General features: G+C 39.1%; 1 protein-coding gene across 2 annotated transcripts; it reads right to left on the bottom strand.

Moving 5' to 3' along the window:
- Positions 1-343: 343 nt before the first annotated feature.
- On the bottom strand, positions 344-26,784 carry ACTR3B (actin related protein 3B). Of its 2 annotated transcripts, none has more exons than XM_079301092.1 (12): positions 26,627-26,784; positions 19,330-19,385; positions 17,382-17,506; positions 16,345-16,455; positions 15,884-15,979; positions 15,624-15,731; positions 14,246-14,389; positions 13,506-13,679; positions 11,052-11,144; positions 2,344-2,469; positions 1,859-1,942; positions 344-1,282 (listed from the first exon to the last, which is right to left on the bottom strand). In XM_079301092.1, exons 1-12 carry the CDS (start codon positions 26,668-26,670, stop codon positions 1,187-1,189), a joined length of 1,257 nt encoding a protein of 418 aa, XP_079157218.1. In that variant the 5' UTR covers positions 26,671-26,784; the 3' UTR covers positions 344-1,186. The 2 variants fall into 2 exon arrangements, with proteins under 2 accessions (XP_079157218.1, XP_079157219.1); XM_079301093.1 differs by having other exon boundaries at positions 1,003-1,278.
- Positions 26,785-27,557: the final 773 nt, after the last annotated feature.

Raw genomic sequence — 27,557 nt, 5'->3', positions numbered from 1 at the left:
TCAGAAGCAGGCTTGAGTCCTACAGTCCCATCTTGTTTAATTTCTAATTTATGCTGAAGCAATAATTGCTTGGTCTCAATCCCTCCATGCAAAGTAAAATCAAACTGTTTTGTCTTAAAAAATTCTTATTGGGCTACACAAACTGTATAAAACCTCTGATGACAGAGATAGGATAAATATGAGCAAGGACTGGGCAAGCAGGATTTCATCTCTATTGGATTTAAACCACGGAAGAACAAAAGCTCTGTCCATAACACAAGAACATTTGAGTCTGACACACAAATGCAAAGCCAACCTCATGAGATGAGGTGGGGGAGTAAATCAGGACTACCACAAACATTCATAAAGATGTTAACAGCTTTTATTTCACTGGTGCAAGGCCCTTGTGTCATCCACCACTCACCAACAGCAAAACAAAACATCATCTTCTAAAAAACAGCTTCAGAAAATTCAAAACAAAGGAACAGTAGCTATAATAAACTTCATACAATACTGTAAATCACTTTGTATCATCCAAACATGAACAGATCAGCTTCTATCACACATGGCTTATTTTTTCCCAAAAAAATATACCAGCACTACTCCAATACATGCCTCACACCTGAAAATGCAACACCACTCCATAACATTGACAGCTGTTCGTGCTTAGAGCTAGTCATCAATTCACCCTATCAATATCATAAAATACAAAATTATATGAAAACCTACATTTACAAAGTACTGTCCCAATCCTGCAATCTATTCCATTTGGGCAAGTACCTGTATCCATTTCAACTCCCCTAAAGGCAATGTGGTATTTAGTGCTCCATTGCTAAAGGTTTGATTGCAAACTCAGGGCACAAGTGGGAAAGGTTTAGATCTTTCCAGAAGCAGTAGAACACTGCCATATTCTTCAAGATTCAGTTTCAGTAGTATTTGCACAACCTCCTAAACCAAGACTTACCTATTTTCAATTACCTCACATTTAGGAAGAAAGAAGGAAAGGCTCTGAGTAGTCAGCAGAGAAATGGCTGTTACTGAAATGACTTGGGGCTGTATGCTGTGCTTTAGTGCACAATGGTGATCCAAATGCCTCAGAGTTACCCACATCTTGTTTCAGTATTTACAGTATCTGCTGTGCTCCTCTGCACTGCATGAGTTCCTTTACCAGCACGGTATCAGAGATCTCAATTCCACTGGATGAGCATTATGACATGACTCCAAAAACGGGATTATGACGACAAATACTAGGGCCATATTCTTCATAGTCCTTCTTGGTGTGACATACTTGGAAAAACTCTGGCTATAGAAATATAAAACAAACCCCCCCCAAAAGCGTAAGAACATAAATAGAAAAAAACCAACAAATAACATCTTGGCATTTCTGTAGATTACAGGTTAATGACATTGTATTACATTTGGAAATATAATAAAATAAAATTTGGATATGAATACAACTAATCAAGAGAAGTTTGGTCATAAGACTGCTTTTAAACACATCCATAAGAAATCCCACTCGGCAGACAGCAATTCCTCCTATTTTCCTGCATTTCCTTCTCTCTTGCATTTAAGACCATTGATTTGGATTCTATATTCCTGAAGTTCTAACTAATCTCTTGTGTTGATTTAAAGAATACAGGGACTATATTGGAAGTATCATATCAAAACTACTTCAAAATTATGTCAACCCATGATATCCTTACTTGAGCAAAGCTCCCATTTGTACAAATTTTACTGAGATAAAACTTGGGTGACGACTACAGAATGTGACATAATTTAGGCTGTCACAACAAAAAAGTTTAAAACTTTGTACTCAGATCAAATACACCCAGAATTCAACATGCAATAAAAATTAAGAACAACTTGGATGAAGACTTACTGTTGAAGCCAGCATGGAGCCTCCAAACCAAACTGCATAACGCTGCATGTGATGCGTTATCACTTGAACTTCCACTGGTTTGGGCTAAGGAAAACAGTTCATATTTAGTTGGTTTTCAAACTTAACATGGTCAGAACCAGATACCTTCAACCCTCCATTCACATCACTACCACACTTATTATTCAGACATGTTCTTCCTAGAAGACCAAGTCCAAAAACTCTTCATGATAACTCTGATGAAGGACACAAAGTTAAACCCTTTTTGCCTACAGCTCACACATCTCCTTGAAGGAAAACCAGAACTGCTCACAATAATTTTAAGATTCCTATAAAGAGACGTCATACACTGCAGGTCACCAGTGCTTTTAACAAGACATAAACATATCCTACTGACTTTACAGTGTATTTTCACTAGTGAGGTGAAAACTTTGAACTTGATTTCGGTTACTAGTCATGCAATTAATGTACTTGAAACCCTCACTTACTTTAATGCGACCGCCGCTGAGCTCCTCGCTGAGCCGCAATCTCGCATCCACCACTCTCTTCAAATCCCTTTGCAGTCGTCGTCCAAAGTCCCTGAACATCGTGGACCCTCCTGAGAGGACCACATTCTGTGCAGGAATTAAAGACACGTTCTGTAAATCCATCTTCAAACAAGTTTTCCAACAGCCAGCACTGCAGAGGTGACTATTTCAATCTCAGCATCATTAGGAAGCTGATAAGGTTAAGGTAGAACACTTTAAGCACCCTCCAGGTCACAGGAGGTTCATGGCTCCTCTGCTTTTCTCCTTTAAATGCATTTATATAGAATGGGTTATTACAAAGAAGGATTCCATTAAAACTATGAGCTAGTACCCCACATATGCAGAGCAGCAGAAGTAAGACACTACATCAAGAAGTTTTTCTGGGATGCTCACAGAAAGCAGTTTTAGCCCTGACACTAAATAAGGCTCAAATATCATCACATTACATAGCTACAAAAGCTACAAAATTATCTAGAACTCTTTTCTTTAATTTTCAGAGTTCCTCAAAAAGACACCACACCTTCACAAAGAACTGCAGCACAGAGGAAGGTATGCCTCTTCCCTTGCATGTCTGGTATTTCTCAGTTTTCAGAGCAAAACCAAATGTTTTTCAGCCTGGACTTGTACTTGGATTCTAAGGAGACATTGCACAATTTCCCATCCCTAATTCTGCAGCATCCCAGACTAACTCAGAAGTCAATTCAATGGGGGGGATTCAAAACAGGGCCTCCAGAACATAATATCAGTGGCAGCAAAAATGCAATTCGAAAATGCAATCAGAAAAAAGAACTCAACGTGACAAAACTGCACATGTGCCTCTGCACAGTGCTAAAACCACTCACATGCCTTTGGCACTTGTCCATAAGGAATTTGGATCAGAAGTTTATTGTACACAGATCCAAGGATTATCTCAGCAACATTTTTTGGCATTGCAGACCAAGACTGTGCCCATAAAGAAAGAATCCCTGACCTACTGTTTTCAGCCTGCATATAGATCTGAAGAGTCAAAGACAGGCATAATAAGTGTGCACATTTGCAGGGTGCAGAAGTGCTTGGATTTTAAACAATAGATAACCAGGGAAATCTTGTTTGTACCTTGTAAAGTGAGAAGAAAGCTGTTTGTTTATTCATGAGAAAAAAATTCCTGCACATCATAAAAACCATTACAATAGGAAAAACTCATTTCTTCACAGCTTCAGATTATCTACAGTATAAAAGAATGCATAACAAGGCAGGTGTGCTTTAATGAAAAAAAGCAGAAGTCCCCATAACATTACTGAAACATTTCCAAGAGGAAGAGAGGAAGACAGCAAAGAGGAAAGAAGCCAGAAATCACAGCTGATCCTAAAGTTAAAGCAGGAGGGAGGACTCCCCCTACTCTCCCCATACAAAAGAACATCTCTTCCCCTGCATCAAAGTGGTCATGCACTCCACTTGAGAAAAGGAAATTACTAATGGGCAAAAAAAAAAAAAAAAAAAAAAACAACAACCAACGTGAGTGATGAAATAGCAATTAAAAAGATGCCATCAGAAAATATTACCTGGAGATAATGAAGCTGGCAAAGAATGTGAAAGCAGTAATTCTACTCAAAGCAAATTAAACTTCAAGCATGGAGTCCACTCCATAAAGTGGACAATGCTATCACTAAAAATAGATTCCAGAATAAACACAAGAATAATTCAAGACCAATTCATGTAACTACAGAGTTAGCAATATCATTGGGAGGATCTTTCCACCTAGTTACCATTCCAGAGTTAGAGACTAAGAAGTCACATCTTCTTCAAATTATGATTATTTAAGTACTTCTACACACTGAAATCAGTTCAACAATAACACTGCCCAAGGAGAATACAAGCACCAAGGTAAATGTTGAAAAGGTAAGTCACCTCATTATCACATATCTGGACCAGCAAGGCTAAGCAAATTTCTGGATATAAGTAACTAGGTGACACCAACTGCATTTAGAAGGTGGTTAATCATACAGTCACAGTGCCTCTGCTCCCTGAACTTCCTGTCAGTGCCAGACCAAATCCATGCTAACCCTTTAGCAGAAGGCTTATCATACAGCCTTCAGCAACTTCTTAACTCAGCAGGTCAGGTCAGAAGCCAGGTACTCCCCACTTACAATGAAAGCAGAATCCATATCCACTCCAAACTCCTCAAACACCACACCTACCACTTACAAAGGACACAATATAGGTGAGAAAAGATGGTCAGATTAAAAAAAACAACAAAAACTAACCCAAGAAAACAACCAAGGGGTTGATTTATTCTCTAGAATAAATCTGTGTAATTCTAATAACTACTTAACAAAAAACTTAAAAATAAAGGATGATAAATCCACCTGTGGAGAAAGCTTACTAGCAATGTTTGAGTTTTCAGCCTGCCAGGAAATCCTCTGGCCTCCCAGAAAAAAACATCAAAGAAGTTTGGCTTTAAGTATCTGTTTCCAGCTGATTCCTTTAAAGAAGACTTCTTCTGATCTTACTCTGCTCAAACACACTTCAGCTGGTTTAACAGCTCCAAGCAGCCCATGTGTTTCCCAGCTAACACCAATTATCATACCTGCTGATGGAAGGAACCTCCAGCTGGTTTTTGCTTTTATAGCTAACTGGCTGAACATTTAAGTTGTTTTGAAAGAATGTGCTCCCTTGGCAGAGAGGAACCAAACCCTTCCACACACCCAAAAAAGTTAAACACAACAAGCAAATCAATGGAAGTAAGCTATTTCTGGAAGGAGACCAGGAGGGTAGATGCCAATCACAGAATCATTAAGGGTGGAAAAGACCTCTAAAATCATCGAGATCACCTCAGAGGACTGGCAAAAAAGTTCTCTGTTCTCATCTGTACCTTTTGCTTCTCTTATGAACTTTGTGGTAATGAGTTTCTCATTCTGCCATTTCTGGTATTATGCCTGTACAGTGTAATGCTGCAGAGAAATTAAATTACCCAACAAAGCAACCTAGCTCCTCCAACAGAAATCTCTGACTAAATCAAGCTTACATAAAAATTCCAAAGAGTGAAACTAGCTCCTGAAGAACTCAACACTACCAAACACAAGGTGCTGAACTGGTCTGTACATCTTCACACTGCACTGTGATGAGAGCACACTCTCAGCTGGATCCATCAGACTCTGCAGCACCAAACTGAAAAGCATTCCCTGCTTTTCTGCAAGTAAGAACAACACAGCCCATCTATTCTTTCCAGCTAACAGCCCAGATTAACATGACATGACCAGACCACCAGAGACATGTAATGAGATCAATATATGACTGTTAATAAAAATTATTATGGGTAAAACAAGGAAGGTTCATAAGCTGAAGCCAAGCACTACATTAGTAAGTGAATCAATTAAGCTACATGTGTCTGTTAATTTGGTTAAAACAAGGCACTATTTGTCAAGACAGCATGGAAATTATAAGGATAAATAGTGTTCATACAGAATGATAAATGAAGTAAAAAGAAGTAAATTTATTGTAGGAAACACTATGTTAAAAATATGTTTACTTCTAATAATGAAGAAACCATTCATTTTTTCCTTAAAATAATGAATGTAATGTGCATTTTACATTTCAAGTAATAGCAAGAGATTTCAGCATGACTTATGGTGGTGCCATTCTGCAGAAATACTCTTCAGACACAAAGGAACCAGAAAATCCTGCGGATTAAAACAACTAGCAAATTTACAAGTCTTACAAATTTATTTACAGCTGTGATAGGAATAAGCAGGGCTTCTCCACAGTACTCCTGTGCTACAATGACAGAGCTGATCTCTTGGGGCTCTCACTCAAATACAGCAGGAATACAGCAATATTCAACAGAAATGCTGCTCCTTTCCCCTGTCCTGTCATGGTGCCAGCAGATCCAAGTCCTGGCATTCTCACCACCCCTCCCTCACCCCTAGAGTCTCCCCACTCTGCTCTGGGTCAGTAACAGGGAATTTCTGTGGTGTTGGAGCACAGATCAGCAAAGCCAGTCCAACAGTGCCATCTACCCACCACACTGTGCAGCTGGAGCTGCTCTCACACCAGCTATTCCTATTTACCAGCAACTGAAGTCAGAAGTGATCTCAGAGGGCTTTTACCAGCCCATTAGCTCCTACACCTGGGACCTCTCCAGTGTTCAACTTGCTGACTGAACACTGACACAACAAGCCAAGTCCAAATCTTAACTGTAGCAACGAGACTGACTTTACTATTTCACTATGTTTTCATTTTGAGAGAGACTGAGCTGCATACTCAGCTAAGTCACCTTCTCCAAGAGCCAATTTGTCAAAATCTTCTCACCATGCACTTGTGTTTCCATGGAGAACCAGAATAATTCATCTCCAATAAAGCATCACACTTGCCAATATCCCACAGCTCCCCACCTCACGCAGAGTTTTCAACTTGAGAAGTTGGCTTAAAAGTTTGAGGTCAAGGATGTTGTCACTTGATTCAACATGATCTGAATCATGAATATTTAAGCATGCTTGGCTAAGACCTTCCAAAGGTATTTCTGACAAAATTTACCTGGCTTCAGATGTCATTTATCTTATATTCTTTCATTCAGATATTTGTGCTAAAAACACAGCAGAGAAAAGTTGAAAGAAATCAATTGTGGAACAGTGAGTGACCCTGCACTTCTATTCTTTGTACTGGGAGAAGGCAAGGACCTCAGAACTGTTAATACTGTTTTTAACTCTGGAAGTACCTGGGGAGAGACTCTGGATAAGGAAAAAGAAAGATGAAGTAGAGCCTGGAATAAAAGTGATAGTTTCTGAACCTGTTACTGACTAAAAATATTGTTTATTAGGATAGCAAGCAGTTTTTAAAACATTTCAAAGACCTTTGTCAACCTCTAAAGTTACTATAACTACATTCAGGAGGAGACTGGTTTTTGACAGGAAATGCCAAAACCTCATGTCCTTAACTGACAAATGTTAGGACAAGTTTCAGAGCATTTTCAGGTTGAAAAGAGACTTTTAAATACCAACTAGTGCTGAAAACATTCCACACCAGCATCTGCTGTGGCTGTACCACAGGAGCAGATGTTCACCACTGATCCAAGCTGGGTGTGCAGTAGTTATACAGAGTTCATTGGTGTGCCCACAGGAACCTGAAAGCTGGGAAAGGGTCTCATTTTTTTGCAGACCATCATGCTACTGCACTCTCCCTGCAACTTCTCTCCATTGCTGAGATATCAGTTATACTATGTCTTCATATAATTATGAGGTAAGTACAAGGAAAGATTGTGCAACAGTATTTTAAGAAAAAAGAAAGCTAAGAAATTCTCAAGAAATAGAACTAGATTAATTATATACTATTCTTCTCAGAGAACACTAAGGGTGATGGAATATGTCACTGAGCCCCACAAATGTAGAATTTTTAGCTGCATGCAGGATGGGTCATTTTTCAGTGGAATTCAACATATACAAATGATCAGCCTAGCCAGGATGCTAAATTGTTTCATCCATGTGGTAAAATCCAAAAATTATCTCCTCTGTCATTTCTCATTTCATTTGAACACTCATTTTAAATTTAATTTTGCTTTCTGAAACTTTAGGTTTGCCGCCTCAAACAAAAAAAAAGAATTAAATAATAAACCCACCAAAACCCACCTCATTTCTTCCAAGTTTCAATGCAAGCCCCTTGGTTTCATACCCATACCTATCTTTCTCTGTTTTAGCAGAAAGCAATTCATCACATGCAAGCCAGATCTCTCAGCTCTGTGTTAGATAATACAAATCAGTTTTCCAAGCAATCACATTAAGGTGATGTAATCATGGGAATTAGAAAGTGCATTGCTGGCAATCATTATACAATTAAAAAAGGCTTCATCACGTGTGAAAGGATGTTTGTGCTCAGTATTGAATGGCTGAAGGCTATGGGATCTTCTGGAAGCACACAGAAAAAGGTGACTTCAGCTGTGGGATGGATTTCTAGGGGTGCATCTCCCCCAATCCAGGCCCCAATGGGATCTGAGAAATGCTCATTAGGCCCCAGCCCTGACAAACTGCACTTGGACTAAGCCCTTATTGAGCTTAACAGAAACAGAACACTGCTAACAGAAAAACATTCAGTTCCCAGAACTTACACGTGTTAAATGAGAACTGTTAACTAACAGCCTTCAGAACTTTTTTCTTGCCCAAATAACAACTCGAGTGAAGTAATATTTGCTATTGAACTTTCAAAGAAACTTACCAACTCAAATTATGGCTAGGATGGAAAAACACTATGATTAAAGTCCACTCTCTACTGGTCCTGTGAACAGCAGTCCAAAGTGAAATCCTTCTGAGCTCTCAGTTCCCAGAAAATAAGGGGCTCACATGTATGTCTCAAACAGCAGTAACTTACAACTGTGGAGCCAACCAAGGACTGTTGGTAACAGCAGACAAGAATTGCTGGTAATAACCAGGGACTATTGGTATTAACACACTGGGAGGAAGAACAGGATTTGGCTGAAGAGGGGCCAGGCACACAGAGGGCATTTATCCATCAGAAGAAGCCACAACACAGTACAAGAATGAGTGGGATGAAGTTGGCATGGACTATAGGGTGGGATTACTACCACCAAAAGCCCCAAAGCCCTCCAACCCATTTCCAGAAAGGTCTGAAAGAACAGACTGCACACTGTAACTAATTTACATGGCAAGCAAGAAACCCCTCCATAAAATGGTACCCCCAGGAGCCTGGACATGCCATTGGCCAGACTGATGCAGATGGATCAACACTGAAACCAGGACTGGTGCTTCCTTCTTCTTTCTTTCTTTAATTCTTCTCTCCCTCTTTACCCTGCCCCTCTACCCAAAACCTACTGCTGTGTGCTTAAATAGCAGGTCAGAGACTAACAGATCAATTTCCATGACAAGTGTGTAATTTATTAATCAAACTTTCAGACCCTTTCAGACTTTTGTCATTTTTTTTGATCAATGAGCATTTACAAATCTTAGATGCTTTCTTCATTTTAGACTGGGTTGTCACAGATCTGTCTAAAGAAGTCTTATCAAGGTTCTGCTGGTCCAAACATCAATATGAGCTAAGATAACTGGCCTTGAGAGAGATGTTGATCAGATTAGGAAACAGGGATACTAGCAGTAAAACTCAGAAATACCATAAGACATCAAGAGATGGGTTGTGGAATAATGACTCAAAGGCTACATACCACATAAAAACTGCAATAAGGGTACTGTTAGGTACTTTTTGCAGGAACAACACTGAGGAAGAATCCAAGCACATTTGATGGAAACTCAGCTCCAAAGCACAGAACCTTGACTGGCCACCACTTAACACTGTAGGCAAGTGAAACTGATAAAGCTCAGAGAGAAAATATGAGAGGAATATTTCTGCATGCATACACTGTTTCAAACAATGAGAACAAGAGATGCTCATCTTTGAGGTGACCTTGCTTAAAGAAGACTGCAACTAATACCATTAATAACTACTGACATCTCTCAGTACATTCACCAAGTAATTGTGAAACATTATTTTAATTAGGAAAGTATAATGAAAAACAGGAAAAGGAAAAACAAAGTCTCAATCAGTGGAAAGCCAAGGGAAAGTTACCTGTATACTGATTATGATGAGGTAGAAGTAACTTAACCTCAAATTTTAAACACCACTTTCCAATCAGTACCAAATCCTGCCCTATCAAAGCAAAGAATCTGTTGCTCTGAGGAAGCTCTGGTCTTTCAGATAAAAAGCAGAGACCCTAAGCCAGCCACACACTAAGGGGTTCCTAAACCCTGCTGCTACCTAAGCTTGAAATCATTGAAAACATCTAATGCAGAACTGACATAAGAGCCTGTTAAGTAGTTCAGCTTTCCCTTCTATCCTGCCCCACAGATCTGTTCTGGAGTGCTACATCTCATCCTAGATTACAGAGGGTGTTTACCAGGCAAGAAGAAGAAAATGTAAAATTTTAAGAATTACAAATTTTCTTAAACATTAATTAGCTGGAACTTAATGCTAATTCTACCAGGTGAGGAACTACCTTTAACATAAGCTGACAAATCTCTGCATGGCTCTAGCTTTATGCTGTTATTTCCAAAATTGCACTGCTCCTACACAAGCACAAAAAAGGGAACCATGGGATGTGGGATATGCTACCAATACAGACAGAGCTTGCCATAGACTATGCATGTCAGTACCTTACTTGTCATTCCTTAAAGAATCAGGAATTCAAAGTACTTTCTGGACTACACCCTGGATTTAAGCTGGCCTAATTGTTCTCTCCTAAAATATTTTCAATTTTCATGTACTTTATAAATGATGCAGTACTGACTAAACTGCAGACAATGGGCAGGAACAGGACAAGACCATTAAAAAACATTTGGAAAGCACTACTTAATAAAGGAGGCAAAGTGAGTGGGGCAAGACCATAGTATAACCCTTAAGCAAAACCAAAATCCTTCATGCACAAGAATTCACATTACAAATACAGATACAGATACAAATAACATCCCCCTGCCACAGCTCCTCAGGGACAATACTTACCTTGGTATCAAGCCTTTACAGAAACTTTTCTTTCAACACTAAAAAGCAGCGAATATCTAGTGGCATTCAGAAGTGACACTTTGTTTAATTTCTACCCAAAGTGCACATTTCTCACTGTGGAGGAAGTGGTAGCCACGATGCTGGTATTTAGTCCTTAAATAAATGCCATGAATCTTGCAAGAGAAAGGCCATACCTTATATAATGGACGCCGGACATCAATGGGACAGTTCTGTATAACCTCATCAACTACATCAGAAATGGACTCCATGAAATCAGGGTTAGCAAACTAAAATGAAACAAAAACAGGCATTAGATTTTTCATCCAAAAAGCAAAGAGATAAAAAGGCAGAAATAAGACTGTGGAGCAACTTTATAATAGGGGATGAGTAGGAGTTTCAAGTCTTGTTCACCACTTATTCTACATTATGGCAAACATTTCTCTACAAGGGAAATGATAATTTATTTTTCAGCTGAGAAACACATTCTCTTCCTTGGTCAGAAATTCACTGTTTACAATTTATGCACTATGCACCTTTATTGCCTGCAAGATGAGTTTGAGTTCTCCTGCAATATTAAACACACTGCTGTTGCCACTGACTGTGGTCCTGCCTTTCCTTTCAAGGGAGATTAAAAACATTAGTGTGCAAATCAGAATGTCTCCCTGCAAAAAGATCTTAATGCTACTAAAACACTTCAGTTAAATTCCCACCAAAAAGTCAGATTTTTTTTCCCAAGCCCAGGAGGTATCTGATGTTCAAAAAAACATAAATAGTCTAAGGTTTTGAGTTAAAGCCCCAATTAATGCAACACGAATACAGTGCTAATGCAAATTTCTGCATTTATAAAAATAGAAAGTCAAGAGAAGCTAAAGCTAGTAAACAGTCTAGTGGAAATTTTCCACTTAAAAACATAAGCTTTAAGGAAAAGAACTTGTGATAGCTCATGTTTGTTTTTTTCCTTTCAGAGATTAAACTCTGAAAAATTAAATTAATTACCAATACATAGTAATATATTATTCTAGATATACTAAAAGCTTTTGTGTGAAAGTATGTGGGATTTACATTCAAAACAAGATGAGGTATCTACATGGATGAATAAATAACAACAGTCAAACATAACAAGGAAACACTGAACTGAGAGAAAATTAGCAAAGAAAGTTGTCTTGGAGTTCAGAAGCCCTATAAATGATGGGGGGCACTCCCCAAGATTTCAAGCTGACTTCCACAGTAAGAATTAATCAAGCAAGAAGCAAAAACATGGAGCCACATAAATCAAAAGGGATGCTGCTGCACACTGACTTTTCATCTGAATGAAGTACAGACTGCAAACTCCTGAGCTCCCCATAAAGATATTGATTAAACAGCAGGGGAAAAAGCAGTAAGTAGAAATGGAAGGTAGGGTATAACATCATCCCAGAACAGGGACAAGAGAACTGAATGTAAAACTGCAGTCTGCCAGCCAGTATGATAAGGTTGGAGAATGGCAAATAAAATATCTAATTTAAAAAGTAGAGAAATAACCTGGATAGCCACAGACTCCAACATCTAACTTCAGGAGTATTAAAGACTTCAGAACAAATTCTGTAAACTGAAAACAGGAAAAGATTACAAGCCAACTTTACCAAAGACAGATTTTACCTAGCAAAGTTGCTACCCTTTCAAGTGAGGAGTTAATCAAACACAAGAAATTCTCTTTGGATGCAGTACACATCATCTAATATGTGTTTCTTGTCTAGGAAGTCACTTCAGGTTTGGGTGTTTTTTTTCAATACAAAAGCAAGAATCTACCTAGAAATGAAAAAAATGGAAATTGGTTCTTCATCCCATTCGTAACAGTTTTTAGAGATCATGGAAAAAGGGGCTCTTAAAATTATGTCTGACATGGGATTCAATGTTTTTTTCTTAAATCACATTGGTAAACCCAAAGACTTAATATAGACATAAGATCAGATGGCTACAAACTGACCACAGAAAATTAAAGCTGGAATTTAGACAAAAGGTGGCTGAGAGAATCTTTTAAATATCTTCCAAGGAGGAGGGCAGATAAAAGAAAAATTCACCAGCCTCAAAGTGAATTTTAATAAAAGTTTTCAACAGCATTACAGATTATGGGTGCCTGCATAAGCTCAAGTGTGTAGGAATGGAAAGAACCTGTATTAAAACTAGACTCCTTCCTCTCACAATATCCTGAAACTGGAATACCAAAAATCAGACAGACGACCACACCAAGAGATTTCCTTCAAGAATAAATGAATCATTCATGCCTTACAAATTGATTCACTATTAAAAGTCTGCACCCAATATTTAGAATATAATCAATATCATGCTTACTAGTGTCCAAAGGGATTGGCAGCATACAAATACAAAGTATAAAGGTAGACTTGTTTAAAGATGCTGAAAGAAAGTGAAAATGTTATACAAAAACTGTGAATTCAATTTCTTCTCAAGTTCAGATTGCCTTTAAAGGAACAGAACAAGATGTTTCAAACCTCAGACCAGACATGAGAAAACCACTTTTCTGCTGTGCTAAAGTTACCCGTGAGTGCACCTGGCTGCTGTTCAGGGGACTCAGTGGCCTCTCACTGCCACGGGATGGCGCCCAGGCACCGGGAATGGCACAAACGAACAGAGCTACTCCCTGTCCTTACCTCGGGATGGAAGAAGATCTCGGGCCCCAGGAACCTCTCGTAGCCAACGTCGATAACAAACTTGGTTTTGTTGATGGCGTTGATGCCCGTGTATTGTTTGATCCACCTGCGAGAGTCTCCGTCGTACTTGGCAAATTCCTTCACTATGTCGGGGCAGATGTAACAGTATTTCTCCTGTTAACAGACACCAGGAGTGACAAACTGCTGAAATAATTAGTGCACCACTGAATTCAAGTGCAACACAAGCAGGGAAGAAAAATGTGAGTGTTTTTACAAATGGAGCTGTTGAAGGGACTTTTCACCCAAACCACTGCTCAATCCCACGAGGCACTTTTGCTCCAAAGGGCTGCACATGCTGACTCAGCTACATTTGCCTCTCAAAATGAAAACATCATCAGTAGGTCTGTGACTATAAAGAATTTCAGGGGCAAGCTTTCACTGCAAGAGCAGGCCCTACTGTTTTTTTTAAATTCTATTACAAAGCAAATTTTAAACAACTCCTAAATTTAAATGCTGGTTTAATCTGTGGAACATACTCACTCCAAACAGTCCAGCATGAATATTTTTTTCCTCTTTCTCCTTCCCCCACACTTGACTGGATAAATCACCAGAAGCTGGTGTAATTATAATACACTGCCTACATTTGCACTTATAAGAGAGCCACTGGCAACTTGCTAGAGCCAAGAAATTAGCTCAAGGAGATTTATTATGTATTTATTAAGAGATAAAGGAGGATGTACCTTTATGGCTTTTGCTGTCTCCAGAGATTGTTCAGGAGGAATTCCTACCTCCCTTTCCCTTAGAAGCTGTTGAATAAAGTAAGTAATATCTCTACCTGCAATAGGAATATGTTTGATGCAACTTCCAATTACATAGCCTTCTGCCTATGTAGGAGGAGAGGAAAAGACATATTTAAGAAGAAAATTTACTGTGCATCAATAATTAACATTCATTTCTATAATAATCTGGTTTTCTATTAAAATTAAAATCCTGAAACTGCAAAATCACTCTAAAAATGTGCACCCCACTGCAAAGTGGATAAAATTTTTATTTAAAGACCTAGATTATCACATATAAACAGGTATTGATTATCTAACAGATACACAAGTGATAAATAATCTTGTACACACTAGTCAGACCTGATGGCTCCTTTAAGGTATCATCAGAAAAGCAAACATAATATAAATGAACTACCTGTGTTCTGTTTGAGAGTGAAAAACTAATAGAAAATACTATAAAATTTAATTTCTCAGACAAGAAAAATCAAATAGGAATAGAAAACTCAAATAGAAGTAGGATGTTACAATAAGCACAACAAAAATAAGAAATCTACTTGCTGAATTGTTTTATAATGTGTTTAACTGAAAACACTGATATTACTGAGCCACATTATTTCTACCCTTGCTTTTTTTCATTTTTCAGAGTTTCACACAGTAAATGTTGTTTATTCTCAGCACTGCCCACAAGACAAAATACTGAGAAGATCAAGTAACCACCAAAATGCAAGAGGAAGTTAAAGGGAATCAAATTTTCTTTTCTAATACACCTGATCATTCAAGGACACAGTATCATTTAAAATACAGAAAATTACATCAATGCATGTCAGTATTCACAGATAACTCTGTATTTTTAACATCCTCACATAACTAAACCGATGAGATTGGACATGTATAAGAACACGTATAAATCTGTAGTTATTTCCACATAAGCAGAGTGGAAATAATAAAATACAATAAATCATATAAAAAGCACACATTATCAGTCAAAATGCAGGGTGTCAAAAAAGTTAGGACACTTCCTATCAGACACTGTTGGCATGCAGGAGACATAAACCCATAGTAATTATTGATATTTAAGAGAACTGAGGCATCAGAGTAATGGAAGGCAAGGTTTTACACAGAAATAGTATTTTAAAAGCTGGACTGATGGCTCCTTACTGTGACTACAGGAGTAGTCTGCCAGCTAAACCAACACACAGTGAAATACATACTTTTGCAAGGAAAGAAATCCCAAACAACACTACAAATTTAGAAACAAGGCTTCACTTGAAGCTTAGATTTACTGCAAAGAAAGGCTGTCCAAAGCACTGCTGATTCCCAAGTGCACCCTGCTACTCACCACGGGGATGACGTGGGTCACCCCGTCACCGCTGTCGATGACAATTCCAGTCAGAGTCCGCTCCCCAACCTGCCGGGACGTCCAGGAGGCAGCTAAGGCCAACACTGCCTACAGCACAGAGTTTATATTTAGAAGCAGGCAGAGTGTTCTAATTTACACTCTTAAAAAATACTGTTTCAAATATTTTAGGCACGTGTCTATGAAAGACTAAAACACTGCAGTTATTTCGTGCTTTAGAAGAACACATTCACTTTGTTCACCTGCACAGCAATGTAAAGTCCTGGGATGTTAAATGATTCAAACATGATTTCTGCAAGATATTCTCTGTTTTCTGGTGTGTTCAGTGGAGGCTCTGTCTGCAAAAACAAAGAGTTTTGAAAAAGCATCTCAATAAGATCCTGTCTTGATTAGCTTGGTATGGTATTCAAACTTGTAAAATCCTCAGTGCACTCAAAACAGAAAAATTTACAACAGAATTTAAACAGTGCTTGAAGCTTTTCAAAAGCAATAGCTGACCTGCAGTATCCTGCATCACAAAATTATCAAAATATAGTCATAATGCAGCTTTAAAGATTAGTTTTCTCTTCCCACCCCAATCCTTGTCATTGCCAGAGAAATAAGGCATACAGAGAAAAAACCTCTAGCAGAGCTACTTGTGCTTGGAATGGCATCTGGTTTTCCTCTTACAAAGCAATTTCCTTACCAGGACTCATCAACTCACCATTAAAAAATAGTGATCCTCGGGCTCAGCTCGAAGGTACTTAAAAATAACCTGCTCCATGAACCTCTCCATGAGGTCCCAGTCCTCAACAATTCCATGTCGGATAGGCCACTGCAACAGCAAAACTTGTCAGCACTGGATCATGCAAGGACAAGTAAACCCAGCAACAGGAACAGTCTGACATCTCATCAAAGCCTCCATCCTGACTTTAATTCAGAGAAACAGCTCAAAGATGCCTCCTGCTCCCAGGTACTTCCAAGCCCAATTATACCTTGCAGGACTAGCAGCCAGATTCCAGACTCTATTCCTGTTAGTCTGTTGCAGAACTGTGTTTTAACCTCTTTTTATATAAATTTTATCACATAGCAAGTTGAGAATCATACTTGGTTTCAATATGCCTTTCCATATTATAAAAAGAAATAAAAACCATATAGGCTATATATTTTGCAACTAAAATTTCTGGCAGGGATGATGTTTACATTTTGTTCGATGTTAAGAACACAGCTGACATTTAAGTAATACAGAAGGATGTATAAAATATGATTTTTTTGCACATAGTTCATAAACCAGTAACACTTTTTAAGTACAAGAAGTCCTTTACTAGGGTATGGAAAATATGATTCACAGAAAAGCTGGATTGAAGACAGCCCTTCACAAAACAATTGTGACATTCCCTGAAGCAAAAGTATCCAACACATTTCCCTGTTTGTATGCCATGTTAAAAGGGTACACTTTCAGCAAGATTTTAAATATTCAGTGTATATGACTATTTTAATAGCTCAGAATTTTGAAAACTGAACAGCTGCACTGTATCAATGAATATTTACACAAACACCAACCACATAAGACAGCACTAGTAAAACAGATATCTAAAAAAGGGTAAAGCCATGAACCAAATCGTGCAGTTTTTAAAAAGCAATAAAAATGCTTTACAAAATAAGCAAACGTGTTTTGAATGGCTATCCAGAAGTCCTAGCACATTTTATCATAAAAATGTGAGACTTGGGAAAGGCTGCCTTGGTCTCCTGAATGCTCACCTTTGTAGCATAGGTAGGTTTATCTATGGCTTCATCTCCTATGAAAAAGTCCAGATCATCAACACCTTTCATCACCCTCCTCTGAGCCTGGTCCCCCACTTTGGCTGACTCTCGGATTGCAATACCTTAAAAGAAACCCAAAAAACAATTCAAAACAAAATGAAAACAGCAAAATACCAAGTGATGAATATTTATTTACTTAAAGATTCTTCTTCAGAAATAAAAATTGGGATATAAAAAGTAGAAATCGTGTAAGTGATCTACCAATAAGCCAACAGAGCCAAGTCATTCTCACTGCATCCTGCAGGATTCTGGTCACCCATTCCATTATTGTACATAATAATTCACAGAAAATACTGAAAATGCATTTTGTTACAGACTACAGCAGTCACTAAACCTGTACTAGGTGCAGCATTCCAGAAAACAATATGATTTTCTGAGTTTTAACACTAAAATAAAGAGGAAGAGCACCAGAGAAGAAGATAAACTGTGTATTCATTCAAAAGTAAGTACTGGAGTCATTATCCTGGTTGGTGAGAAAGAGGAAAGAGAGAGGGGAGAAATCAATTTTCAGTGCTACAGACAGATCTTTGGAGACACTTATGCTTCCCATTAGCAGCCTGCAACTATCACTAAAATTATTAGATGATGGCTGCTGTAGGCAAGAAGATGAGACAGCAAAAATCAAATCTGGGGCAAGCTAAAAATATAAATGGAATGAAGAACTGCTAAAATGTAACCTTATTTATATAGTTTTCTCTTAATAGGTCATAATCAGGATCTAAACAACATACAGCAGAAAATGCAAAGTAGGCAGACACTATCCACAAACACATAAAATACTACTAGCACCAAAAAGTTACTCACAGGCAGACAATTATTTTGGAAAAACATCTACCCCTCCCCCAACAGGTTTATAGTTGTATAAAACAAGATTTATAGCAAATTCACAGGAAATTCCTGCCATCCAACTTTTTTAATGTAGGACATTTAAATCTTTGCCAGTGATTTAGATTTCAAATTTTACAATACTTAAAACAGTGAGACTGTAAGCAGCACTGCAGCTACACCTGGTGAAGAACTTGTGTCCCCTTCACTTCTCTGGCCATCAATTACCTTTATAATTTCCTTATCTCTATACTTCTTACTGTGAGTAGCTACAAGGTAGTCTAGAAGCATTAGAAAGTAGTTAATTGGCAAAGTTTACAAAAAAAGTAAAAAGCAGTGTTTAATATAAATGGAGGTAACAGATGCCACTGTAGATGTAAACACATAGTCAGTGCTACTATTTATAAATATATATATATACAACATTTCAGAGAAACTAATAAGATGTCAATTAAAATCAAGAACACCAGAAAAGTATAACATTTTAAACAAGTTTAACACACAAAAAAATTAAAGAGTAAATCTGTTCAACAAAAGTATGTTAAATGTGCAAGAACATTTTAATTGGTAAAAACACACACCCAAAAGGAACATTTTCTAATAAGAATAACTTTTTTGAATATTATACTGTCTACAGTCCCAGACAATGTAAATAAGGCAGACACCACCTGCACTTTAGTATTTAATTTGATTGGGAGCCTTCCCCAGATTATCCAGGCTGTAACCATGGTGTCAGGTAGACAGGAGGTAAATTGCATTCTGTCTACTCAAGAGTCCTGGCAAAAAAAAAAATGGAGATATAAAGGAAATTGGACTGGAGTTCTCTTCATCTTTGTCATAGCAACCAAGAGCTGGTTTAATGAGCAACAGTCCTAGCTAACTGCAAACAAGGAGCTGTGTTTAGCTCCACTCCAGCCAAAGATGCTAACAGGATGAATATCACTTCCCAGATGGACACGGGACTACCACGGCTGAGCTGGGAGTTGGAAGCACCTCATTTCATCATGAAAGTGCTCAGTGACAGCAGTGTATGTTACAATTTGAAACAAAATCAACTCACATGATGGGATAATGAACTGAGGTTCTGTATTTCCTGCATAGCCAAGCTTCGTATACCTAGTGGGGGAAAAAAAAAAAAAAATCACCAGGTCATTAGATGCATTTAGATGCAAAAACATGAAGAAAAAAAAATACTTTCAATTCACTCCACTTCTTAAAAGTAAAAGTGAAACATGCATCACATGCCATGTCCGTGTCTGGGTTATTTTTTCAAGTATCATCCTGCTGAAAAGAAAGCTCAAAGAGGTAAATATTTTAGGTGTTAATTTATTTTTCAACTTCAGCTTACAGATTTTGCTATTCAGAACTATCAAGTGTGAGAACTCTACTCTTACTTTTTCCATCTTGTTGACCAGCTATGACAAAGGACATGCATGTCACATTGCATCCTTTGGTAAAAATTAGGGCTGTGAAGATTTCACCCTTCAGTTACCATGACTAAAGAGAACCTTAGACTTTACATATTTGTTTAATATTCTCAAATAAAGGAAAATAAAGAAATAATACAGTGCCACAAGTATAAACCAGAGCTGAGAACTCTTGCTACAATCCTGATAAAACTCCCTTTCAGGCCCTTAGCAAACCACTCACTTTGTCACAGGTATAGTATGTTATGTGAGAAAAGACAAATACTACAGCAAAGCAAGCCTGCACTGATGAAATGTTTTAGAAATGGGCAGCAGATGGCACAAAGCATTTCTTTCAATATACATATAATATCTATTTTAAAAAGTAAAAGATCAAGAGGAAAAAAGAAGGAGGAAGCAAAAAAAGTAATTTTAACATAAAATTATCTACAGTTATTAGTGGCTTCAAGCTACTCCAGGTCTTTAGCAACTAGAAATAATTAACATCCCAGACTATGAAAAACAGCTCTATTTCCTAGGGGGAAAAAAAAAGAAAAAAAAAGAAAAACCCCACAATAACAAAACCCACATCAGAAACAGGGTTAAAAGAAAAACCAACCCAACTAAATTGATTGAATGCTTGCAGAGATGGATGTCATTCTTAATACTGCCATTAGCTTGAAGCAGAATTACAGCATGATTTGAGGCAATCAGCATTGTTCACATCATTTTTACACAAAAAACCTATAGCCACGATATTCTTAAATGAGACCAACCCCAGCCTAGGTCCTAAAGTGAATTTAAAGTCTTTGCATCTTACTCTCAATATTTGCAAACAATACTATGCCATGGCCAAAGCAGAGTTTACATCTTCATTAGCAGCTTGAATAGTAGACTCCTCTTTACAGAGTATTTGGTATAAAAATACTCATTAAGAAACACAGTTTTCTTAGATAAAGGAATTAATCTAAACTGAATTACCAATGACCCTGGAACTTAAATATTTGTATTTCAACTTTTCTTCAAAGCTATAGCTTCAATAGACTTCAAACAATAGTTGAAAAGCCATTCCCCTCAAGGCTAAAAAGACAAGGACTATGTTTTGGAGGCAAGGGTTTGTTGGGTTTTTAATCATCATTATAGACATATGCTTTCAGTCTAATCCAAATTGTTTATGCACACTTGCTGTGGTTTTCAGAAAAACGTAATCAGGATGTTAAATTAGATTGACTGTAAAGAAGGACATTACTAGTAAAAATCCTTTTTATGATTATTATTGCATAGATTCTTCACATTTTAGAATGAGGCCTACCTAAGGGAATACTGTTAAAACATAACAAGCAACAACAGGAGTTCCACTGGGATTTAAGACCAGTACATGCCACTTCCTCTTATTTCTCTCTCTGAAATGAATCATGACTAAATGAACATAATGAAAACCAAGGAAATTATTTTGCTGTTGTTTAAAAGACCTGGTTTCATGACTTAGAAATGACAATTAGTCAGAAACATCATGAAAAAAGCCCTTCAAGCCTCAGAGACAAAAACCAAAGACAGTATCTACATATACATACATGTAAATACATATATATATATTTCATACTATTTTTATATATCTGAGTGCATGAATAAATTAAAAGCTTCCTGCAGTCTAACCAGACTTCTTAAACTAAAGTCTGGCCAACAGGTGAGTTCAGTTTGCCATCTTTTCCCCCCTCAACACACATGCTAAACTCACACCCACTCACAGAATTAAAAAAAGAAAACACTCTCTATAAGTCAATTTGGGCTACCAGTCTGCAAGAGATTTACCTTCCCTCTCCAGAATGGATCACATCCCCTTACTAGAGTAACTTGTAAAGTTACCAAACCCCTACAGCTCAGTATTTTACAGATTCATTTTTAACCTGGATTAATTCACCTGGTGAAAAAACTACCAAATAAGTTTATTCCCCAGTATAATGAAAAAAATTCTCTTCAAAGAATTCATCTCACAGAAGGTAACATATGGAAAGATTTGTTTTGCATGCCATTAATCCATGAAAGACTATTACTGAAACTAAGAGAATAACTAATTCTCAGTTCAATGGTTAAGCAAACAAGCAGAAAAACAAAATCTGTTAAAAAAAATCTACTTAGGATCAAAAAAGAGACAGACTGGAACAAGCAGCCGCATTTCAAGTGTTTTTGACAAATCCAAATGGAAGGAAAACTCTTAATTTCTCCCAAGACCACTTAGGAAGAGAAGGAAAATAGATGATGGAGTCGTGCTGCTCTTTGCTATCCAGGAGCCTCCAGACTTGGCACACTTGGTCCAGATCTCTGTTCTGCCCAGCAGGACCCACCTCATTCCACCTCTCAAGGGCACATTAAAGTGTTTGGGTGACCCATTTCTAGACCTCCTACAGAAAATACTGCCTTTCCTTCATGATATTTAAATATTCACTGGCTGGAAAGGCTCTGGGCTTAAACAGTTAGAGAGGTTACCTGGTCTTCAGTCCTTTCTCCCATGAATATTTAAGCATCTAAAACATAGTTCTTTCTCCTGGGTTACAGCCTAGCAGACTAATGGTAATGCAACATCTTGTGATCTGTAAAATTACAGAGACAGCTGTAGCAGAATGTGTAGATAATCATTATTCCAACTTAATTTCATTAAAAGCAGCAATTTGTTGCCAGTGATAGGAACCTACTGGAAACTGGCCAAAATATAGGATACTGCACTAAAAATTAGCAGGAAACTGATCCAATAGACTAAGGCTATTTCATGCAAGGAGATTTGGAGGACTACTCATTTTTTTTTTAAATCTCTGGAAATTACATATTGTTGAAACAAGCAACTTCTAAAAATAGTGTGGTCTCCTTCATATTGTTTTGACCAGGTGATGAGTTCATACACAAGCCAGTTTCACAAACTTTTGCATGAGGATTGGTCATCCTAACCCTGTTCTCTTCTGAGGTCCCACCAAGATGGAAAAACTTTTATCTAGAATTGACATAATACAAATGGACTGCATTGGAAGTAGATGCTGCAGCCTTAACCACTTTAGAGAGAAGAGATATGTTATGGAAAATTCTTCCCAAAGCACGAGAACAAATCACCAACTCAAGCACTTCCTTTATCCATCTGAAAACACAAGACACCCAATTTTTTCTCTGTACAAGTATGCAAAAAAGCAAAGCCCAAATGCGACTATTTTAGCATTTGGATGTTCTCTATTGCTTTTTTGGTCCACATCTTCAAAACAACGTGTTACATTCACACAAAAAAAACAAAAAACACTCTGAAAAGATAAATATGATGTGATTAAAAATAGCAGAATGCTTTGAGAAAGTCCTGCAAACAAACAAATAGCCTCTGTAAATAGAACACTTTCTCTGACAGCTGAGAGTCTGAATAACCAGGCTACTGCTGCCAGAACACCTGTGATACCAGGTTGCCAGAGCAGACTCTATTATGTCTCAGAAACTTGCAACACAAGTTCCTAATGAAGATTTGGAAAAGCACTTTTGAAATTGAGGGATGGGAATGAAGAAGCCATGAAAGAGAGAATATCAAATAGAAAAAAGAAAAAAAAAATCTGTTTTGTCTGCACAATTTACCCAAGAGCATCAGCAGCCACTATAAGAATAAAGAGTACAGTAGAGCCATTGGGTTTCTTGAGGAAGTCTAGCACTTTGCAGGACTGAAGCCTGTGATTATAAAAAACAGTTAATTAACTCAAGATCCTTAGACCCAGAACAGCAATTACAATAATGCCTGTTCACATGAGAAGAGCAGAGGTAATACTTGTCTAAAGCAACTCACTAGGCATCAGAAATACAGTAAGAGAGGGGAAACACAGTGTGTTCTGAGGATCCAGCTATCTTTAATAGCCACATCATCAAAAAACAGCTTAAACTTCAAGTCCAAAGACCCAGTCCAGCTCACTTCTCCCAGAAATCAAGTATTTACCTTTGAACTCATCTGTAAGACTTTGCCAAAATACTTTTTCTTTACTAAAAAGGAATGGCCTCAATAAAATACACCCAAACCAGAAGCACTCCTCAGTGTCTGCAAATAGACTAAAGAGAGGTATTTTAAGATATCTTTGTTTTGCCCACCCACCTACTACTGTTCTGATGTCCCACAGCTAAATGCCAATTAATAAAACTAGTTGTGAAGTTTAAAGCTATTTAAAACAGCAACACAGAAAGGCCTGGTAGTCCTAAGGAACTAAAAATAGCATGCCCTTCTCCACAAAGAGTGACAGCAATGTGTAAACTGATCATGAGGAGAACCTCATGCAGAGAAAATCAAGATGTAGTGCATCAAAATTGCACTATGTCAAGTCATTTGCAAATACTAATGGAAAAGATTATAGCAAATTATTAACTATTTCTGCAAGATTTGTGAATAAAGAGTGAACAGTTCATGGCTAAGGGAATTCAAATCATCTATATCCAATAGACTAAAGGAGCATTATCCTGTACTGATATAAAAATATGTTTCTCACTGAAGGTCTGCTCTTACTTTTTTTTAGGAATTCTGGCACTTTACAAGACTGAGGCATGTGACTGCAAGTACGAGTAATTTAAGTCAGGCTCCTTATGCACAAAACAAACAACAAAACCATTCTTTTAACAAACTTCTTAAAATCCTTTACATGAAAAAAGATGGATTAGTGGTTGGACAGAACACGTCATTCAGTAACAAAGATTTAAGTAGAAAAGTGTATTTTACATACACAATGTCCCACAGTGCATGTCTGCAAATACCTTTCCCTTTCTGCTATGCTCTTCCAGATTTTTCATCTGAAAGCCCTTTCATGAATAATTTGAATGAATTGTTTGAAGCTTGTAACCCGAAGTAGATTCATTCTAACAATAAGAAGGTTTTCAGCCCACACAGAGGAAAATTCCAGAGACTGCGTATCAATGAGTCAAGCTACATCTTCTGGCTGCTTTTGTTCAGATTCATTTCATCCTGAATTCTGCAAAATAACTTATTTCACATTCAGTAGTCTCTTTGCTGAAAAGTCTTCCATTTTTGAGTGCCCTACAGCAAAGTCAAGCACAAGTCCCACAGCAGAGATATGTTGTCTCCTGGGAATTAAGACCACTTGGAGGCATTGAAAAATAAATGTGCATCATTTGGGGACAGACCCTTCCTGAAACAAAACAATACACATGTGCCCCACACACAAAATCCATCAGCTTTACCCATTCAAGCACTAAAAAGATTTTAGAAATTCTACTTCAACTATTATTTCTTTGAAAAGAAACAATAAGCAATGTCCTATCCTTCTTTATTTCGTGTAACTGTTGGCCAGCAATATCTACTGCTAGTCTAACACTGGAATTACTCCACAAACTGAAAGCCAAGGGGGTCTCCTGCATAAGGCAGCTTTGGCATTTAATGCATTTTCAGGGTTTTGAAGTTTCCACTGAACCCTTTCTAAAGGATCCATTTAGACCTCCCATTTCTCTCAAAACTATCAAATAGTATCAAGTAGTAATCCTTTAATATTAACAGATCTGTGTATACAATATCTTCATTAAATATACAGAATAAACCTGGGAAACTACCAAAATATCTAAAGAGCAAGCAGAATTACACACAAGGTAGAATTTGGTCTCCATTCTACTTCCAAAGTCTCCAGCTGTGAACTCCAGCATTCCTCAATGAGGAACAGAGCTGGTTTCTGGTAAGCTAAGGTATAAACAGAAACAGGCAAAGATTTCTACAACTTTCATGACAGTTTAATATAGACATATTTAAAATGTGACACACTTTATCAGGAGAAGGAAATGTAGCACCACAACACTGGAAAGTGCTTCCTGCAGTTACCTAGGAATCGGTGTTTCTTCATTTGGGGTTTGGATTTTTAAAAATTGTTCATTTCAAGAAATTTTAAAGATAACTTTCCAAGTATTAAAGAAATTAAAACAGTGTTGCAAGCTCCCTGCAGAGGAAAGGCTAAATTAATGCAATCAGTGATATTGAGTCTGACAAGTAAAGCCACTGCATGAATAGTTACTCATGGACCGGCGCTTCACTTCCTCTCCTCAGAGCTGTCTGTAACTGCTGGGCCAAGCGAAAGGTATTAATTAGCAAAAGCACACCACGGATTCAATATTACCTTCATCACAGCTCCCTCTGACATCTCCCCGCTAAAGCACAGCAGGACTGGATGCAGAATGGGTTTGCTCCAGCAAAGAGGTAGGACAGACCCGCTCCTGAAACGCCTCCCAAGCAAAACCTCTGCAATTCAGAGTCACTCCCGCCCTCAAAGACTTGAGTTACAAAACTCGTGGTTTGGTTAAGTATGGAATAAATCTCACACTGATCAGAGAAAGGTGAAGGGATGACCAAGGCTTCGCTCTCCTACCTCAGGCGAACATGTTAAAACCGGGGGACGGCGGGTTTCAAACGGGGAGGGGAGGCACAGCCGCAGCGGGAGCGGCCCGCGGCCAGGGGAGCTGCGCTCGCCGCGCTCTGCGGCGTGCAGGGCGCCCACACGGCTGCACCCGGCCGGGGCATCTCCGCACCCTGCCCAGCTATCGTCTCTGCACCGCTCTCTGCGGGCTCCCCGCTCCTCTCCCCTTCTGAAACACGTCCCCAATTTTAGCACTTGCATCATGCAATACTCCAAAGCCAGAGGACATAGACGAAAACGGGTCCCGAGAGGCGAGAAGGGCACAGAGAAACACGCACGGCGGGGACACGGCAGGGCTGCCCCGCTCCGCGCTCCAGCGGGATGGAAGGGCTGGAGGGGAGAGGAAGGACGAGAGCGATGGGCACGAGCTGAAGGCCGGAGGGGACAGAAACCCTCAGCAAGCCGCGAGAGCACCGGGACACACGGCAGGAGCGCTCGCCAGCAGCGGGAGGCGGCGGAGGGGCGCGGCGCGCAGACACCCCCCCGTCCCCAGCACGGGCTCCGGCAGCCGGTCGCCGCCGCCCGCACTCACCCGGTGCCGCCGTCGATCACGCAGGGCGGCAGGCAGCTCGCCATGCTGCGGGGCCGGCAGTGCGGGCCCTACGCCACCATCCGGGCGGCCGCCGGCTCCCCCGGCGCGGGCTCCATGCGGGCGGGCCCGCAGCGGCCGCCGCCAGCGCCGCCCCCCGCGCCTGCGCCGCCGCCCGCGCCCCGGCCGCCATGTCGGGTCAGGGCCTGCGCGGCGTGAGGAAGAGCCCGCTGCGGGCTGTGTCTGTGGCGGAGATTCGTGCTGGCCCTGGGGGATGAGCTCGGACGTCCTTGAGTCCAGCCTATCACCCAGCACAACCAGACCACGTCCAGGTTTTCTAAAACACCTCTAGAGATGGTGACTCGAGCCCCTGGGTGGGTTGGTTGCCCATTCCGAACTGAACTCCTGTTCCCAGAATGGACATCTCTTATGAGCCCTGTGCTCAGCACAAATCCCAACAAGCCACTAGGTACTGTGAAGAAAATAACCCCAGCTGAAGCCAACACATTCCACTCACTATTCCACACCACTGGCGCCATGCACAGGTCCCACACTCACTCTTCTGCTTGTGGAAACACTTCTTTCACCCATGTCATCCAGGGCCCCTGCTACATGGCCTGACGTGATGAATTTCATCAGCTTAAAATCATCTTAAGTTAGATATTAAAAAATTTAGGTTGGATATCATGCAGAGGTTCTTCACCCAGAGTGTGGTTGGGTGAGAGTCTCCAGGAACATGGTCACAGCACCAGCCTGACAGACCTCCAAAAAATGTTTGGAAAACGCCCTCAAGCACATGGTGTGGCTCTTGGAGATATCCTGTATGGGCCCAGGAGTTGGATTTGATTATTGTTGTGGGTCCCTTCCAACTCAGGATATTGTGTGATTCTTCAAGGCACATATGATGGCAAGGGCTACAATGCATGTTGAAGAG

This window comes from Erithacus rubecula (assembly GCF_903797595.1).
Source record: "Erithacus rubecula genome assembly, chromosome: 3".
Taxonomy (NCBI): Eukaryota; Metazoa; Chordata; class Aves; order Passeriformes; family Muscicapidae; genus Erithacus; species Erithacus rubecula.
This window is presented reverse-complemented; position numbering and strand designations above follow the sequence as displayed.

What these genes read in the sequence shown, in the direction of transcription:
- ACTR3B (XM_079301093.1), bottom strand. Translation starts at nt 26,670, where the DNA reads ATGGCGAGCTGCCTGCCGCCCTGCGTGATCGACGGCGGCACCGG. An exon ending in GTGATCGACGGCGGCACCGG is followed by an intron (nt 19,386 to 26,626) that starts GTGAGTGCGGGC and finishes TTCCCCCACTAG; the next exon opens with GTATACGAAGCTTGGCTATG. An exon ending in TCAGTTCATTATCCCATCAT is followed by an intron (nt 17,507 to 19,329) that starts GTGAGTTGATTT and finishes GTTTCTTTTAAG; the next exon opens with GTATTGCAATCCGAGAGTCA.